Here is a 20506-nt window from a genome sequence, read left to right as displayed (position 1 = left end):
ACACATACATGCATGCACGTGTACACATACGTACACACACACACACACACACACACACACACACGCACATACATTTGGCCTGGTTGAACCCAAACATCTTCTCACTGAACACTGATAGATCTAATCTAATTGTTTTTAAATGGTATTCTGTGTCCTTTGAAATGTCAGTGGGTTAATGCTCTTGTGAATTTCCATTCAATCTGTAGGTTTGTGGGTATTTGAATCACCACCTCTGACACCCCTAAAGATGTGAAAAAAAAAAGAAACATAAAGATATATGCAATTCAATTCAATTAAATTCCCAAATGAAACCTCACAAGCTCTTCTGTTGAAAAATAAATATCAAGGTAGAAAAAAACTACTTTTAAGCCTCTGGGTATTTAATGGCAAATTCAATTGCTAGAAGTCAAACTGTATACAGAACAAAAGGCTTCTGTTATATCACTAAGCTTTATCTCCATGATAGATCTTGGACACTAAAGAAAACACACACATACACACATATATCCTATGATTGATCTGTGTTAACACATTAGGTTTGAGAAGTTAAGGTTAAGCAATGCAATATTGTTTGTGACTTCCCTGAAGATTTTTCAGCTAAGGGACAACAATCATTTGCTAAAATATTTGAAAGATGTTAAAAATAAAGAAGAGTACAAATATTTTACATCAGTTGAATCTTTCAACATCTCACTACAGCTAGTAGTAGCCTTGTATATCACTACATGAAATACATTTGCTTGTACACATGTGCACGTGGGATCAAGCTCAGATGCTGATAAGTCTCTGGCTTGCAGATTCACCTGAGTAGACTGTGGGACAAGCTTGCTTTTTGCCTCTGTGGATCACATTGCCTTAGCTGGCTCGAAGGGCCTACTTCCAACTTCCATTCCGACTATCTTCCTCCTTGTCTGCCCTAAGTAGACCTCATGAGTTCGCTCAGCTGACCTCTTCACATCTCCCAATTTGCTTTGCACTTTTCAGTTTCACTGCTGCCTTTCCTCTTGACTTTTGCTCTCTCCCAATCTCCACTTCTGTCTCTCATCTCTGCCCATTCTAAATCCCACCCAAGTCAAATTTTAGGTTCTCCTTGAAGTCTCTCAAATGACATCAGTTTGAAATAATGTCTACCTCTTTTGAATATGCATGGTGGCCCACGTATATCACTCATATGGCAATTAGGCACTAGTTACTATCACTTTTTATTGTGGTTATGTAGGTACACATCTAAGATATGAACTTCTCAAGGTGGGAATAAACCTTAAGTATCTTTGCCTACTATGTAGAAGGCATTGGGCCAAATGATGGAGGATAGAATGCTTATTCATTGAGTGAATGAATAAATGTATATTTATACATGTACTCGACCTATATTTATTGAGCAACTACCTTAGGCCTGGCCTAGTTCTAGATACTGATTGCACAGCAATGAACGACATATCCTCAAAGAACTTCCGTTGTCATGAAGGAAGACAGACAATAAATAAGAAAATACTCTCAAGGAAGAATTTTAGTTTGTGACATGATAGTACATGCAGGTCAGGAGATGGGGCAGTCAGCCAAGGCTGCTTTGAGAAATAATATGTGAGCTTTGACTTAAAGAATATCAAGGAGGAAGCCTTCCATAGAGCCAGAGGAAGAACATTTAAGGCTGAGGGAAGAACCAGTGCAAAGTCCTGAGGCCAGAAAGGAGGCCATGGTGTGAGATGAAGATTGGAAGGCAGGCAAGGGTTCCATGATGATGGAGCTTGTGGGCCATGGAGAGGAGATGGACCTGTTCTCAATGTAATGGGGGCACCACTAAAGGGCTTTAAACGTGGGAGTAGCATAATGAGATTTATGGTTATTATGTAGAGATGGGATACGAGGAAACAAAGGAAGAAGCCAACAGGCAACAGCAATAGTTTGGGTGGGAGCTGAAGTGAGCTAGACTACAGGGGTGGCAGTAGAGCTGGAGAGAAGTGGAAGAAACGAGACATATCTTGGGAGCTGAAGGCAGAGATTTCTGATGGACTGGGTGTGGGGTGAGGGACTGTAAGGAACCCAGAGTGACTCCTCTGGTTCAGTGGAGGTGGAGTCAGGGGAGAGGTATAAAAGGAGAGATTCAGGTATGTGTGTAGATGTGAGCTTCAACCCTAGCTCAGCACTAGAGGAGGCTGGGGTTACACAAATTGAGACTAACTGGCTTTTTGCTTTGACTATTTCATTAGTATTGTTCACAGTGAGTAGGAAATAGGGTCAGTTGACCTCTTTTCAAGTTTCTGGCTCAGAGCTGAGGACTTCTTTCCTTGAATCAGCAGCCCTCTGGCACATGCAGAGTGAAGTGGGGCCAAGTGGAACTCTCTCTTCCTCTGCTAGATCATAGAGTATCTTCTCTCAGCTTTAAAAGGATGGGCAGGAAGACCTGGACAAATGATGAAAGATCCCTGAGCCTTAAGACATTACTATAGGCTCTCCCTCTTCCTGGGGCGAGCAGAGACAAGATGGTGAGGGTGGTGGTGGTAGAGATGATGGATGGATATAGTGATCACTTACATGGTTGTCAATGATATGCCAAGCACTTATATATATTACCTTTATATCATTTGGTAAGGGCATAAAGGCTGTTAATCTTACAGAGATGAAGTAACATGTGTAAAGTCACGTGATTAAAAAGCAACAGAGTCAAGCACTGAACTCAGGACGTCTAGTTCCAATCTCCATGCACATAACTACTAAACTCCCCTGCCTTCTGATGTCGTTATCATAATTTCAGATGAAAGAAGCCTTCCTGACTTGATTGCACTTGTCTTGTGACCTGTCCACACAGACCACACATGGCCAAATCACTCATCCTATCTGCCCTTTCTGCTTATGCTCCTTTTCTGAGGCTATCCCAATCCAGAATGTGAGAAATCAGACTACAGGAGCTCTGTCAGGGGAAATGTAGGGCAGGCTTGCCCTGGTTCTGATGGTCACATTTTATACTTGGGTGGAATCCCATCCAAAGCCAAAGCTTTGCATATAAACTAAGGGAGCAGAATAATAACAGAATGTCAACAGACAGTAATGTTGTTGGCGTGAGGTTTACTCTAGCCAAACATCTCAGAGCCCCTGGGAGGTGAAGAAGTGAGTTTCTCGTGGTGGAGAGACACAGAATTCCCTTGTTTGGCACCAGAGGCTTCTTGTTCCTGTCTCAGTCCACAAATACTTTTCATTATCGTTGTCATAACACATGAATTGTTGGTGATTAAATGGGGCACTTCTGTGCCATGAGAGAATTGAGTGGATTGGAAGAAACTAGAAAATCATATGATTAAGTGCTTTTGGAAACAGTTTTAAAGACTGGCTTTAGAATTATGAAAACCTGCAGGGCTTTTGCAAAAGCTTCTATTTGCCAATGACTATTATTTTCTCAGCACATGCATAGATTCGAAACCCAGGTCAAACCACCAGTCTCTCTTTCTGACGTGGGTCCTGGTTTTAGGGATCAAAACAATGAAGAAGCTCCTTTTGAGGAATAAGTTACTTATCCATTGCAGATAAATGAATATTTCTAGCCCTTATGACAACATATCACGTTAATCCTTTATGATCTATTATTGTACTGTTATTAACACATTAGGCCCCCTCAAATTCTTTTCAGAACAAGATGGGCTATCATCACATAAAAACAAATGAAGTAATATGCACAGCAGTGTTGCAATCAAAAACAGGGGTATCAGCTATACAGGTAACACAAATCCTGATGTATAGAAGCCTATTCAGGACGTGGCTATCATTTAGCAAAGCAGTCTTTAATGAAGGATTCCTAATGTCCTTGCAGGAATAATTCACCATGCATAAGACTGGAATTTCTATCCTGAGCATAAATACTCAATCGAGGTCATCCTTTTGTAAGGAGTATTTGTAAATATGTAACCTGGCTGAGACAACAAGGCTTAACTGTACTGTCTCTGAGGATGGGCTGGTGGAACTGTATGTTCTGTTTAATAATAAATATTTATTGAGTTCTGTTCTGGTTATCTATTGCTGTGTAACAAGCTTCCCCAAAACTTAGTGGCTTAAAGACGACGAATTTTCACTCTTCCTCAGAGTTCTGGGGACTGATGGGCTCAGCTGGGTGGTTCTCACTTGGGGTCCACCATACAGCTGTCATCAAGTGGCAGCAGAGGCTAGTGTCATTCGAAGGCTTTTTCACTCACATTGCTGGTGCCTGGGATGGCTGAGAATCTCTCCACATGGATAGCTTCCTCACAGCATGGTGGTGGTCTCAGGGTAGCTGGATTTTTTTTCTTTACATGGCAGTTGGCTTCCCCTTCCAAGATATCCAAGTGGAAACTGAAAGCCTTCTTAGGATTCAGCCTTAGAAGTCATTCTGCCTAAATCCATTGTTTAAAGGAACTGTAGACAGCCCAGATTCAAGGGGAGAGAGGAACAGATTGTACCTCTCCATGGGAGAGAATGGGCTGTGTATACAGGGGGAAAGAATCTAATGGCATCTATCTTGGAGAAAAGCTACCACAAATTTCAACCACACATATGACAGACACACTGATGGCAACACCGAAAGGAACGTGGTCCTTCCCCAAGGAGATGCAGAAGGGGATTGGCTGATAGAAATGAAATTCACTGTAGAGACAGATGGGACAGTGGAGGCATTCTGATCTCCCTCAGCACCCCTCTAAGAAAAAAGTAGCCTGAAGAAGTGGTTATTTGTATTTGGATCAAGAGGGGCAATTTCTTGAACAGATCAAGGATCTACAAATTATACATTTCGTGTAAGCTCCACAGGGAGATTGATGGGTAAAGCAGTTGCTCTGTAAATGTTATTTTCCTGAAGAAAACTCTTTTGTGCCTTGAGAATCTCACAGCCCTGACAAAAAAAAACAATGGCAAATCATTCTGTGACACACCTTCTTTGGTTCTTTTCATGGATGATCAGACTGAAGAAAACTGTTAGGAGCTTTTGAGTTAAAGATGCTGACCTTGCTGATTTTAATTACTAGAAATTGTGCTGTATTTGCTGAAGAGACCACGAGGAAAAAAGAGGTCTGATTATATTTTACTTCAAAGAGTTGGTTTCTCAGCTTTCAGATGCAGCTCAAATGTTACCTCCTCAGAGAGATTTTTCTAACCTCCCTGTTTAAAGAAGTGAAGTTTCTCCTCTCTTCCAATTCACAATCACTCTATCCCATCACGATAGTTATTTCCCTCCTTGCACTTACGGATACCTGCATTCATCTTGTTTATTTAACCCTTTTGTCTGTCTCCCTCCACTGGAATATGGCTGAACTTTTCCACTTCCTGGAACATAGTAGCAGTTCAGTAAATGTCTTCTAAATAAAAAAACAAATCTTTAAGTCTGGAAGAAGCACTTTAGTGATCACTGAATTGGTTTAGTTATACTAATATCCATTCTCTTTTTGGAATAACAAAAATAGAAATGTAGAATTTCCTAGGAGAAATCTAGAATGTGTCCCAAATCTTCCACTGTAGTTGGAATTCAGCTTGGTCACTACTCTGAAACCAGATGGAAGTGCCAGGCCTGGAATTGGTTTCCACGATGTCCATTTATGGCTGACACATTTGGAAAAGGACAGATTTAGGCTTGGGCAGGACTCTATCTTGCTATGCCTGAAATATATTGGGTTAAAATTTATCTGTCTATCCAGAATTAGTATTTTCTAATTGTCTGGCAGAAATACCAGGGCGGGGCTGAGTATGCAGATCAAGGCACTGAGAGGCTGTCCTTCCAAAGATGAATCTTTAGAGGCTCTTTGGGTTTGTGCAGGAGGCCAGGTTGCAGAGTGTAGTGGGTTAGAGCACAGATCCAGGAGCTGGGCTTTATCCATCACCACTGCTTACTAGCTGTGGGGGCTCAGGTAACTTTCCTTAACTTCTCTGCCTCAGTTCCTGTCTCTTTAAAATGGAGACATTAACCACATCTACCTATAGGGTTGAGATAGGGAATTAATGAATGGAAAGCACTTAGAACAGTACCTGGCATTTGGTATGGGTCATGTAGCATGTGTGTTAACACTATTGTTGGTGGAAGCCATCAACAAAGTGTACTAGAACCCTTCATTACAACAAGGAAAGTAATTGTTTGAAGGAAAGTGGATTATGGGTAAGGTTTTTCTTTCTAAAAATTTCCTTTAAAGTTGTTGTTATATTGTTTCACACACAAAAAACCACGATTCCATTATAATGGTGATGTTGAGGTACAAGGACAATTATACCACTATATCTTCCTGTTCAGATGGGAAGGTACACTAACGTACCCTGAGGATACAAATAAACCCACAGAATATCTGATGTGGGGGCTCAGTGAGACGCTCACAAGGAGTTTGTGTCATAAACCAGGAGCAGGGTCAGGATCTGCGATGGCCAAATGCCAGCTGGTGGTGGGACAGGCCATCTATCTGGTGAGGTGGGTGGTGGGCCTGGATTTGAACCAGAGGACCTTAGCTGGCTTTTGGGCCCAGCTCAGCCACTTTCTAGTAGTTTGATCTTTGGTGAGCCACTTGAGGCCATGGGCTTGGTTTCTGTACTTGTAAAATGGAGATGTAACTGCAGCCTACCTCAAGGCATTGGGAGGTCCAAAGGTGAAATGAATGGGAAGGACTTTCACAATTGTTAGTTTTTATAAAAAACACCAAACATTGATATTCCAAGGATTTTGAAGAGCCTGTTTTCTCTATATAACCCTGCCTCCATCCCTTCTTCTTTTTCCCATTTTCTTCCTGGACTCAAGAGAATTTATTTCAAGTTAATCGTTTTGACTTCTACTGACATAAAAATGCATTTGAGATATGGGACACTTCATTCTAGGGGTTATTCTAAAGGGACTATTTTAGAGCGAGTTTAGCAGACTAAGTATGTATATAAATGGGCATCTGAGGGAAGAAATGGGTATAAAAAGGGAAAGATGGCAGGTAAAGAATTTTACTAATTAATGTAGGGTTGGCCTTACTAACAGCAAAAACAAACAGATAATGTGGTCTTAGAAACTGCTTTAGAATTCAGCCACCAGCAAATAGTAAACGGTAGGAGGGAACTTTGTTCTCGGACAGACCTGGATTTAAATCCTGGCTCTGCAAGTCATCTTTCTCAGAACTGCGGTTTCCCTACCAGTAAGATGAAGTAGTAACCCAGCATCCTGGGGTTGTGAGGACTAAATGAATTGAGGTAGAAAGTGCCAGCCTGCAGTCTATATTCAGCTGTGCCAGGTAGCCTCACCAGGAATTTCCGTTTCTGCTTCCAGTGGCTGCCTTGGGCATTGGTGGCCACATGGGCTTCCGTGACGGTTTTGATGAGCTCCCACTCCTCGTCGGTGGGCTCCGGCTTGTGCCCGATGGATTTCTGCAGCTCTTCCCGCCGTCTCTTCTCCCGGTTCTCCTCTATCAGCTTCCGCTTTGCCAGTCGCTTGCTGTCATCCAGTACCACTGGAAGAGGGAGAAAGTGAGACAAAACACACAGATAGTCCCCATGCACATGCCAGACTGCACGGCCTGGAGCCTCAGCGGCAGGACCACTGATGCACAGATGGCTCAGTGGGGCCTACAGCGTGGGTCACACAGGAGCATTTTTTCCCCTATGTGGAATAGCCATTGACCAGCCATTGTCCAGAATGAGCACCAGTGCCGAAGTCCCAATGCCTAGCCAGCCTTTCAAAACAAAAGCCTGGGGCTAGTTGGATACTGGGCATCCCAATTCTATAGAAGGTGGTCCTAAATTAGAATGAACCCACAGATTCACAGATGAGTCAGTCTAGCCAATCATCTGAATTCACTCTTAGGGTTCCTATAACTCCCCCCTCCCCCCAAAAGCTCTTAAGAAAGTTCTCTTACTAAGAGAACTTAGTTAAGGAGGTTCAAGAAAAGTTCCAAAGCAATAAATGAGAGACTAATGATCCCTTTCTCGGATAAAAAAGAACCTCCAGCTCTTTATTAGCTCTCTTAAGGAATCACTGGAATGTTACTTGGCCTGTCTTGGGTTTCGCAGATACTCACTTTGCATTACTCTCAACCTGGTCAACCCTTACTGACGGTTACTGAAGATTACTAACGGCTTTGTAATCTAGAAAGACCTGGGTTTGAATCCCGACACTACCACATTCTAGCTGTGTGACCTCTGGCAAATTACATAGGCTCTCTGAGCTTACATTTCTTCCCATATAAAATGGGATCAATAATATTCACTTCACATGGAATTCACTGCGATGATTCACTACAAGTGCTCAGTAAATGTAGCCATGACTTTTATTATTTATGCGAAATGGAAATAAGAAGGGCAGGTAACAAGAAACACATACTTCTGTGGTTGATTTCAAAAAACAAAACCATTTCACTAGACTCTTAGTAACTATCAGTGGAAGGGAAAGGCTAAAGTTTTACAGTATAGAATCACAGTCTTTTAAAACTGGAAAGGACCTTAGATATTATCTCGTCCAACTCTCTCCTTTCACAGAGGAGGAAGCTGATCCAGAGAGATCATAACTTGCCTAAAGTCACACAGCAAGTTCATGGCAGAGTCAAGCCAAGACCCAGGACTCCTGACTCCAGTTCTACAACATGATTGTCCTGGGGCCATTCTTTCATGAAGGTGTAACCTGGTAGGAAAAGAAAAGAAGCGAACATAGCGAGAGGAAGAGAACCAAAGGTACTCAGCTAGTCCACAAACAGAATAACGAAACCCCATATCATCTCGATTTGATTGGATCATCAGTCAGGTGAGCACTGACAAATGCGAGAAATGTGAATGGGCCCTGTACAGGCATTTTAGTTCACTCGTTAAAGGGAGAAGAAGAGGGGCGCTATACTCATAGCCCCATTTCCCGAATATGTCCACTGTGCCAGGATGGTTGCATCTGACATGCATTATCTAATTTAATCCTGAAAACAACCTTTAAAGTAGGTGATAATTTCACAGAAGGGAAACCAGAGGTTAAGTCGGATGGTCATACAGCTAGTAAGGGGTAGATAGGAGACTCCAACAGTTTTTCTGATTATAAAGCCTGAGCTCTTATAATACCTCACAAGCCAGTAAGGTGCGCTCAAAATTAATTTCCACTCAGTCTAGATTAACACTGAGTTTTTTAACTCATAAACATTCGTATCTTTAACTTTTCAATAAAACGACATAGATACTTAACAATAACAGTTCATTATAGTGACACATTTAAGCATTTGGTTCTAGGTCAATCATTTTCACATATCCTTATCAGGCATATTATTTGCAACAGCCTTTAAAAGAAAAAGACAAAGAACATGCTCCTCCTTTTTACGACTCCCTATTCTGTCTTCTTTAATGAGCAAACCAGGGCATTCCATAGATATTTTTGATCTAGCCGAGAGAATCGTTTGTCATATAAATGTAAGCCATGATTATTTCCTCATTCATGGGGAAAAATACTCTATGCATTCTTTTTTTCCTTTCCTTTCATTCTTTCTTTTTCTTTTTTTAAAACTAAAAGTTGGAATCATTGATGTGCAGAAAGTTTATGTCAGTAGAAATCATTAACCCAGGTACTTGACAAAAGGGAGGCCATATATTTGGAATGACATGATTCTTACTTTATTATTAGATTAATTAAAGTGACTGGTGTAAATCCCTTGCATAGTGTGGGGAGAAAAGACCCCAGTGGCGGCTAATCTCACCACCATATGCTGTAGCACTTTGAAAACTGGGTAGGAAGACTTCAGCTCGGAATGTTTTTACGGCTAAAAATATAACAAACAACCAACTGCAAGATGACTCATGCCATAGCATTCAACTTCACATTCTTCAGAAATTTCTGAACACAATGTTTTCTGTCAGTGTCCTGTCTCTAAAAATGGCCACAAAAGAAATTCCTGTCTTTGCTTTTGAAAAAATATTAGGACTTGTCCATAAGGGGCTCGCCACGTGAATGTCGTATATAAAATTATACCTTATCAAGGTGAATGGCCAAGTCTCATTTGTAATCTCTGGGGCGAATGGAGTATTGCTAACAGCCCTGCAAATGTGACAGGGCTAACTTAACTGCTTTTCCTCACCCATTATCTGATATACCTTGAGAATTAGGAGTTGATAAGGAAGGGGTAGCATGGAAACCACCCACCAATGACTGTGGGAATGCTAGGTGTCTTCCCTCTGTCCACACGTGTTCCTGCTTGTTTTTCTGCCTGGTTGATCTCCTTGAACCAAATCTTTCCCCAATCAACCCCTTGAATAAAGCAAAAGAAGAAGATTACTTACAATCTGTTGCCATGCCAACATAGATGCATTTTTTAAAGCGACATTCCTGGCACTGATTTCGTGTAACTTTATCTATGACACATTTTCCTTCATATTTACAGGAATAGGATGGATGGAGATTTTTCTGAATGGTTCTTCTAAAGAAACCCTACATGAAAAAGGAAGATGCAAGACAAGAGTTACATATTTTTGAGAAATAAATGACTCCAGAATTTTGTGTCCACATAGCTGTAATGGATTGTTTTGTACCTGTGTATGGGTCTGAAGCTCCACTTAATCAAATATAGGACAGTTGGCCCAAAGTGAATCTAAAGAATTCTAAATCTGAGTTCAAGGCAATGTCAGAGGACTATTGAGTCAACATCTAAAGAGTCAACATCTTTTTGGCATTTATTCAAGAAAAAGAGGTGAATGGGAGAATCTAGTGTTTGCTTATATTTTTTCTAAACACTGAGTAATATAAATAAATGATATTATTTAATTTCATAGAGTGCCATAATTGTGTTGCTAAAGCAAGCTAAGAAGAAGTTCGCTTTATACTTTATACTAGAGAATAAAAGAGCTGAATATTTACAATATTTTATTAGTTAATAATTCAACCAATTAGTAATTAAATGGATGTAATTGCCTTTAGAGATTTCATTTAATTCTTGTTTTTGACTCTTGAGATTACCATCACCAGCTCAGATAGCCCTTGAAACAACAGTAGCTGGAGAGTAGAAAATTCCAGGTTCTCTACCAAATTTTTCCCATGCTCACTGCACTGCAGTTTTACCTTTTACAGCACATTTCCCCCCCTAGAATCCATATAAGTACACCCTAAAGTTCAATATGTTTCTTCCTTTCTTGAGGCATGGGAGAATGCCTCTGACAAGTCTTCTATTATCCATTTAGTTCCAGGTTTAGGTGGCTTACATAACATTTTCAAGGATGTGTTATACTAGAACCTTTCTGCACATGGTACCTAAGTCTTGGCAACTTGTGTATTTCTACAATACTTGTGTATTGTAGAAATTAATAATGGCAGAGAGAGGACTTATTGTCAGGAGCACATTGCAAAGTGCTGTAGACGTATTCCATGTCCTTCGTTGTCTTCTACGACCATATGAAGTAGGTACTCTTAAAATCTCCATGTTAGGGATTAAAAAATACTAAGCCTCAGACAAGTTAAATCATTTGCCCCAAATGACATGGTAAATACATGCTGGAACTTGGCTTAGAGCCCAGGAGATGGACTCTAAATCTTATTTACTTAACTGTTTATATGATATAAACAGAATCCAATTTTACTGTATTATTTAAGTGTTTTAGATGAACAGATTATTAACGGTCCTTTCTCATCCACCCCTCAAAAAAAAACAAAAACAAAAACAAAACTTCATTTTAGTAGAATAGCAGGGCAAAACAGATTTGAAGGATGTCCTCTACTAAAGCTTAAAAAAATCTTTAACTTTGTTAAAGTGTTTCATAAGTGGTGGGACTAGAACATCAGTTGATCTAGATTAAACCTCAATTTTAATTATCTCATTTAACTTTCTTTGGCTTTGATTATGTACTTATACCACTTGTATATTCCTTTCTTATAAGATTCCTTTCTTAGACATAAGAGCTCTTTCTTACAATGAAAAAGTGAAAGGTAGAATTTTATATTGGGCAAAGAGGAATAAAATGGAAAAATGACAGCAATAATTGCAACTAATGGACTCGATGTGGGGGCATGTATGCTAAACCCTTATCATTTCTATTGTTCAAGTTCTAAGAGAAAAACTGTCATATTATAATTTGGTTTTGCACCCTTAAACACTTGAGTCCATTAACTTGAATAATGTTGACACATGGTTATAAGATTCACTAAATCACACATGGGGCAGCTGTTTGACAGGTTGGCAGTGTTTCCTTGGGTATTCGAGATGGGCAAATCCTGCCAAAGCACGAATGTCAGGGCCTGTTATAGAGTGAAAAATAAGTTGCTTTGTGAATTTTTCTCCCCTACTTCTGTTACCCTCTGTCTAATCTACCCCTCTAGGGTTGTCCCTGTTTGGAGGGCAAAAGAAACCTGGAAATTCCAGGCAGGAAGACATATGTCATAGACAGGGAGGTGAGAGGCTGGGTAGCATACCACCTTCTAGAGGAGGCAAAGCTTCCCTACAGGTGGAAATACCAAAGTCCAGGGCATCCAGTGAGAATGCTGAATGCTGCTTTGAGGGTAGAACAGCTGTTGTCCTATCTGAAGTTGGGGGGATGCTTTTCTCACATACTCTCACATTGACCCATGTTCTAGGAGTTGGGGAGCATGCTGAAGAGTCAGACAACACTAAGCAGAGAATGAGGTGTGACATACCAGACACAGGGGTTAACAGTCATTTCTCCAAAAAACTACTCTATGAATTTTTAAATGGAATGAATGAAATAATTTATACTTTGCTTATTTCAAAAAAAGTATTGAGGTAACAGGCTCTGTTATTCATTGTGCCACCTTTTCCGTGGCTTTTCTCTATGATTTTCCTTGGGCACTTGATAGACTGAGTCCCGTTTGAGATGCTGGCCTCCTCTAAATGATAATAAAAACATATTTTTACTCCTGATGAGGGAGCACTTCATATGAGTAAATGTAAAGAAGCTAGGTCCCTTAATTTTAAAAGGTGACAAAAATTAAGTTGCAGAAGTGAACTTGGGTAGAAAATATTTAACATAGCCTACTCATTAAAAACCTTTTTTTTTTTTTTCCAGAGGTGATTTGAAAAGGGGACATCTCAGGGACTGAATAAGGACATAAATTTCATTTATAATTTGCTGGGGAACAAAGGTTTTGCTTTTACAAATCAACATCGGATATGTTTCCATGCATTTTGAGAACTGGATCTATTTCTTAGTGGTCGGAGGTGATGCATTAAGGAGCATGTGATAAGGAGCCAAGTGTCACCCTCCTAGTTCAATATTTGGGCAACTGTTATAAAAGCTTTCACTTTTTCATAAAAAAGTGACTTATTGTAGGTAGCATCAACATTCTTTCTGCAAAAGATGCACAAAAACTGGCCCATCTCCAAAAGATTTCCACTGTCTTCAGGGCAAAAAAGGTCAAAGAAGGTTCTCCTTATACACATTGTAAGTATGGGGCAGAAATATTTTTAAATTATAGGTTTGAATAAACGATATGTGAAGTGTAACCTTTTTCATCTTTGGCCACACTTAAAAACTGTATTTCATTTGAAAACTCTTGTCTTTTTCCAAGATACTTTGTCCTCAATTAAAGGATCTGCATAAACCCTTTAGGAAGGCTTCTCTTGATGGTTGAGGTAGTCCTAGAAACAGGGTTCTGATCTGAGATAAAGGTACAGAGGTGGAGAAATCTAGATTTATGCTACATGATTTCTTCTTTTAAGTAGACCTCAGCTGAAGCAGGTCCCAAATGTCCTCTGATTTAGGGAAAAGAGGCTAATGGGTTTCTTTATCATCATGAAGACATGGGTTAAGGTGCCCAATTCTTCTTTTGTTTAAGTCAGTTGCTAATAAGTCCTCTCTGTAAGGCACATTCAGTCTTTAGAGTCATTTTGGGACTTGAATATTGAATGGAATTTTCATTACAATCTCTTCCAGAATTCATAATTTACCATTAGAAATTGATTGGAAAAAATTGCAATGCTGCATAATCAGGTTGGTAAAGCCTTATGAATTGGAGCTAATTTAGAAAAAAAGGCCTGCTTGAATTACTGAGCTTTTTGAAAGAGGGACTGTATCTAAAACGAAGTAATTTTATTATTTTCAAATCAAGCCAATAAAACTGTGCTGTAAAGAGATAGTCTGTAAGTCCCCCAATTAATAGATATTTGTAATTAGTTCTATTAAATTCCTTAAAACATTATTATCACAAATGTAATAGCAGTCTTTAGCTCGATCTTTGTTAAAAGGTTACATATTCCAGTTCAAAGGGGTCTGGATGAATGAGAACACATTACATCACATTCCAAAAAACCGTTTTGCAGATATAAGGCCTCGAAACCTTAGAAATGACTTCTTTCTAATGGATGTATCATCTTTTAGCAGGCTTTTAGCAGGCTTCTGCTAAGTGTTTCTTGATTTCATGCTCAAAAAGTACGGAATTTGCATGGAAAATAATTCCTCTAGGGAAATGGTCTACCTTAGTTTGAAACTGAGCTAACATGTTGATTCCTGGGGTTCAGGGTGAAAGATTAGAAGGAAAGGGGTAGTCAGAAGAGGAGAAGGAGAGGAGAGGAGGTAAATTGGGTGATGACGGAGGAAAGATTGAATTGATTTCATAAATTTTAATACAGTTTTTGCTTTAGGGTTTACATCTTGTGATGACTTAGTTTTAAATGTAAAAGGTAAATACAACATATAACAAGAAAAATTTAAAAGGCTTTTCTCTGATAATATACTTCCTCATTTTAAAAACATTAGTTGAAAGCTGGATAGAGCACTGGGTTAAGCTTTATTTACCTTTATAGTAGAGCTTATTTCCTAGGCTAGGTTGTTGGATCAAAAGATATTTGCCAGAAAGCTTGTTTTAATTTCGATGACAAAGATTGTAAGTAGGCAAATTTCGGCTCACTTTCGGGAATTGAACTGATTGTTGATCCCTGGTGTACTCTTGTCAAGTATCTCCTGAAGATGGGTCTATAGAGCATAAAATTAGTTGATGGATGACCAGAATTTACTTACTGCAGGCTGTGCAGAAAGCCATTTGGATAATTTCAGAACATAATTGAATCTAAGTACTCTCAAAGATATTCCCTAATGAACCCCTTAAAAGTGAGCATATTCACTCAGATTACAGTGGTGAACAGCCTGTGGCAGAGCGAACTCTGTCTCCTCCAATACTGGAGATAAAACGGGAGGAGAAATGGATATTTCTTGAGATGATAACATTTTATAAAATATCTATCCATTTTAAAACTCAAAGTGAGAATTTTATTAATTTAGTTTCATTTTATTAATTATCTCCCTGTCTAAAAAGCAGACATCATGCTCATTCCAAACTTCATTTAGTTATTCCTGATTTGGAAAAAAATTTTGGTTCTTGAACACGCCAAAAAATGAAGAGGACAATCAGACACCGGGATGATCCCAGGTCATGAATGTTGGAATTTGACTCTAATTTGAACTTAAACTTAATGTTCAGGTGACCAAGAGGGGACTGAGCTGTGGGAGCTCCGAGCTCACTGGTCCCAGGGCAATTACCTTGCAGCCTTCACAGGTGATGCAGCGGTAGTGATACCCGGTGGCTTTGTCACCACACACCACACATAGCTCGTCCTTGTCTAAGTAACTGGGGATGTACCCTGTGAAAAAGGAAAGAGGACTGTGAGAAAACAGTATCTAATGTTAAAATCGAAGACATACCACAGTTAGGAGGAAGATAAGGAGAGGACAGGTGGTAAGGTGGGTGAGGGGGGAGGCAAGACTAAATCGTTTTGTATATTCAAATACAACTTTTGCTTTAGGGTTTATATCTCATGAGCATCTAATTTTAAATATAAAATATAAATAAAACATTTAACAAGAAGATATTAAAAAAAATCTTCCCCTGACTTAATATACTTCTCCACTGTCTTATACTTACTTAGTACCTTGTCTCACACTTATAGAGCTAATATTAAGGCCCAGAATTTCAGAATGGCTTTGAAATGGGTGTGATCAATTTTGCTCTGTAGGTGGAAATAGACCCGAAGGCCTTTGGAGCCAATGAATCATGCAGAGAGGCCAGGATTTGGGGCACCTGGAGTGCCCTGAATTCTGGACAACCCAATCTTTTTCATAAGGCTTATTTCAGACCTTGTTCTTAGAAGGCATGATCCACATTAGAGTTAAGGCACCATGCAAATAAATTCAGAAAACTTTATAGCCAGAAAGTTCCTAAGAGATCATCAAGTACTCATGAGGTGAACAGGCCCTCAGAAGTTGGCCTTCCCCAGGGTCGCCCTAGAAATTAACAGCAGAGACTAAAACCTAGGTCTCCTAACGTCTAGTTCTGCAGTATAAGTTAGGCTGGTCCTCTTCTAAAAATAAACAATTAACTTTAAGTAGAATGAGTAAGGCCATCTAAAAAGAAATTCGATAAACTTGTGACATCATGATACACAGCCCAACAACTCTGGGTAGTGTGAAATAATAGAGGTTCTACTTATTAAGAAAAAAAAGGAAAAGCCAACCATGACAACTCTCTTTTTAGTGTACTATTAATTTAAATTCCTTGACCCAGGAAGCTAAAGTTTAAAAACAAAAACAGAAGCAGTTACCTGCCATCTGTCTTTCCTCTTTTCCTTCACGTGCAGATTAAGTCCAAACACAAGACCCGGACTCAGAAGAGCAAATTCAGTTTCATATGTATCAACAATTTACCACAGAAGCACACAGCTTAAATAAGACCAAAAAATCAAAACAAGGTCTGATTTGCTGGGATGTGGAGAATGGAGAAGTTGAGAAAACAAAATTCTTTCTCCTAGTCATGGTCCCTTATGAAGTTCTTTGACTCAGTAAACTGTTATTGGTTTCAGTAAAGATTAGCCAGGTTGAAATGACAGATGCCTTAATTATATGTTTTACTATGACATTTTCATAGAATTTTTTGTTAAACTAGGTCACTGAAGGCTTACTTTTCAGAAAAAAGCCACACACACACACACACACACACACACACACAGAAGAAAATGAATCCTTTTCACTATTTCTTAGAAATTACCTTGCTCAGGCTTTATTTTTAGAAAAATGTCCCTTCTTGAGGGAGAGATAAATAACTTCAAAGTGTGATTTGGTCATGTATAAGATTATTTTTTTTAAATATCACAGATTTCTTAGTTTACTTCTGTGTCATGGAAACCGTGAGTCATCTGTTGAGTTCACTTCAAGAGTTTTAAAACTCTCATCAGATGTTTTAAAAAAGAGAATTCTGGGAGGGATCTGGGCAGGAAAAAGGGACCTGGAATGATTTGTGTGTTCATTCAAAAATTCATTTATTGATGATTTCAGAAAACATTTATCCAGTATCTACTATGTGCTTAGCACTGTGCTTGGTGCTGAGACTATAAAGACAATAACATATGGTTTCTTCTTTTAGGAAGCATATATCTAAGCAACCGAGTCTTATATTTCCAGTCCTGGTCATTTCTCAGCGAGAAAAAAAAGGTAAAAATGAAGGAAAAAACATGAATGATGCTAAGCACCATTGCAAGGAAATGCAAACCAGAACCACAATGAGATGGATACCACTTAACATCCTCTAGGATGATTATAATAAGAATGGCAGAAAATAATAAATGTTGGTGAGGATTTGGAGAAATCGGAACCCTCATATGTTGCCGGTAGGAATGTAAGATGTGCTTTGGAAAACAGTTTGGCAGTTTCTTAAAAGGTTAAATAGAAAGTTACATAAGGCCCAGCAATTCTACTCCTAGGTATCTACCCAAGAGAACTGAAAACAAAAAATCGTACACAAATGTTTAAAGAGCATCATTTATAATATCCAAAAGGTGGAAACAACCCAAATGTCCATCCAATGATGAATGGATAAACAAAATGTGGTATAGTTATACAATGGAATATTATTCAGCCATAAAAAGGAATGAAGTACTGTTACATGCTACAACATTGATGAATCTTGAAATATTATGCTAAATGAAAGAAGCCAGACACGAAAGGGCACATATTGCATAATTCCATTTATATAAAATGTCTAGAATAGGCAAATTCACAGATGTAGAAATTAGATTAGTGTTTGCCAAGGCCTGGAGAGAGAGGAGGATGGGAAGTGACTGCTAAAGAGCACAAAATTTCTTCTCAGAGTAATGAAAATGTTCTGGGATTTTTATAGCATTGATGGTCGTACAACTCTGAATATACTAAAAGTCCCTGAATGAAAACCATTGTTTTCTATGGACACATTTTGTACACTTTAGATGTGTAAAGTTTATGATATGTGAAATACGTCTCAATAAAGCCGTTATTAAAATACAAAGAAATGAAGGAAATAAAGAGGACGGTTCCATTTGACAAACGTTTATATAGGTATACTATGTGCCAGGCAATGTGCCAAGGATCTATAGATGATTAAGTTTTAATTCTTGGGGAAGCTTACAGTGTAGTGGGGTAAACAGGTAATAAGAGCTCATCTGGGTATCATGTGATAGGCACTGGGATGGGGCAAGTCCAGAATCACAAAGGGGAAATCTCTGAGAAACCTTCCTGCCCAACTCCCAGCCCAAGTCCAGGTTGGGTGCTCCTATACTTCCTTACGGTTCCCCAATAGTAGCCCTTTATTATCGGCATTATAATTACCTATATATATATTTCCTCCCTTAGACTTTAATCTCTGATTCATTGTAGGTTTGTATAATTCTACCTAGAGACAGGAATCCTATCATTTATGCTGAAACCTCAATGTCTAGCACCTGCTTCCTTTGGTGGTTGGCACCACAGTTTTTCAAGATTGTTGCTATCAGCCAGTGGTAAAGAACATAAGAGAGGAAGGTTATATCTGGAACTTACAGATGGGAAGGCTTGAAAGATGGAGGCGTGCCTAAGAAGGCTAAAGATCTTGGCAAGGGTTTCTGAAAGGGCTGATAATGCAGATGTGGGGCCCAAACTTCTGGTCTAAGGAAAACCGCATCATAAAGTTTAATTTTTGGTAAAGAAACCAACATTACACTCAGATTAAGATTAAGGTATCCAGATTCAAGCTCATCCAAGACCTAGTGATCTGGGGAGATGCATGAACACTAGGCATTGATTCATTTCAAACACATTTTTGGGGAGTCTATCCATACGAAGAAACAACATGAAAAATTCCAACAAGCCTCTGTTTCCAGAGAATTAACTAGTTATCAAGTATGTAGAATCGGGGAGTAGGTTATAGCAAAAATGGTCAGAGATGCTTAACTAACACATACCTATGGACTTCAGTGATCAGTCTTTATGAATCAAAAACAATATGTATATTAGTTCTCTACAAAGTCCAATTCATTTTAGAAAAATTGAAAGACATAAATTAGCAGCACACAAATTTATCTATCAATTCTCCACCATAGAGATAACCACAGTAGCAAGATTAGTGTGTGTGACTGTGTGTATATGGGCTTGTGTGTGCAACACATACTTATAGAATACAAAGTAATTTTTAAACAACAAAGTAACCCAATTATTAAAACACACACCTTCCTGACAAAGGCAAATGGAATATACATATTGGTGTTGTCAGGAAGGTTACATCTTAACCAGTTATACACAGGTTATGCACAGTTGATCAGAGTAAAGACTTCTGTGTTCTTGGTAGCAAGTGCAGATGGCGGAGATAAGAGAAAAAGAGGTGCTGGTTATTTCCTTGTAATTTCATGCTGGGGAAGCAATCGTAATACAGTTGGACACTGTGCTGCTTGTGGGACATGCCTTGAGAGGGCCAGAGCACGTTAGAGTTAGGAAGATGTAGGTCTCTCACCATCTCTCACCCTGCTTCGCCATGATCTGCCTGCTTTATTCTTTGGTGTGGGCAGTAAGACACTGAAGACTTTCCTCCTCCCCGTAGCTCAGCAATTTATGTAGATGGTTGAACTTGGAATCCCATAATAATTCAGTCTGTGAGGGGCATGGGCTCCTTCTGTTTCCTGACTGCTAGTCTGACGAATGCTTTACTTTACTATCTTATTTCTCCTAAATTATCTTCTTGGTGGATGGATGAATAGATGATTAAATATTTCTTTAGTTAAATCATTGAAACTTCTACAGAAACATCTGCTTAATTTGGTAGCAGTTGCTTACATGATCATAGTAGTGCAACCTACTCATCTCTTTCTTTTCTCTAAAATATTAACTTGGAACCATCTTATTTACCCAAAACAGTCACCACAGGCAATGGCACATCAATCATTATGCCTAAGTCCATTATTCATCGCTAAATAATTTCCATCAGGGATCAACATCCCACGCATAATGAATAGGTAGGTGGGGATTCTCTTAAGGTTACTGAATATACTTGACAACATCACATGCGAACCATTTCTCCTAGAGGACTTAACCATTTCTTGCTCTCCTAACTCAGAGTCTTCATCTTTTTTCCTTTTTCATGATCACCGAATGAGTCACATGCTGGCAATTTGCCCAGCTAAGGACAATGCACATGCAGTGCTAGTTCAGTTGCCAGGAGTGGACACTAAATGGAAGTCAGAATTGGGTTCTGTCTAGAAACAAATATGAAAAACACAACCCTGGAAGCCACAATGCTCATCTGAGAATTGTATCTGCAAGTTGGATCAGGTGACTATTAAAGAGGCATGGT

At 39.2% G+C, this 20506-nt stretch overlaps 1 protein-coding gene across 12 annotated transcripts in view; it reads right to left on the bottom strand.

The window, feature by feature from the left end:
- Positions 1 to 208: 208 nt before the first annotated feature.
- The window catches only part of THRB (thyroid hormone receptor beta), a 305448-nt gene continuing 285150 nt past the window's right edge, over positions 209 to 20506 (bottom strand). For 5 of the 12 annotated variants that reach the window (XM_039836740.1, XM_039836743.1, XM_039836739.1 and 2 more), the window contains 4 exons: positions 15421 to 15521; positions 10222 to 10369; positions 7222 to 7427; positions 5214 to 5318 (listed from right to left, as the gene is read on the bottom strand). In XM_039836740.1, the coding sequence (XP_039692674.1) occupies positions 5229 to 5318; positions 7222 to 7427; positions 10222 to 10369; positions 15421 to 15521 (545 nt within the window). In that variant the 3' untranslated portion in view covers positions 5214 to 5228. Of the gene's footprint in view, positions 242 to 858; positions 904 to 2344; positions 2405 to 3325; positions 3329 to 4898; positions 5319 to 7221; positions 7428 to 10221; positions 10370 to 15420; positions 15522 to 20506 lie in introns of those variants that run through there. The other 7 variants (XM_039836748.1, XM_039836747.1, XM_039836750.1 and 4 more) reach the window with 4 other exon arrangements.

The sequence above is a fragment of the Pteropus medius genome, unplaced genomic scaffold, assembly GCF_902729225.1.
Source record: "Pteropus medius unplaced genomic scaffold, Ma_sr-lr_union100, whole genome shotgun sequence".
NCBI lineage: Eukaryota > Metazoa > Chordata > Mammalia > Chiroptera > Pteropodidae > Pteropus > Pteropus medius.
This window is presented reverse-complemented; position numbering and strand designations above follow the sequence as displayed.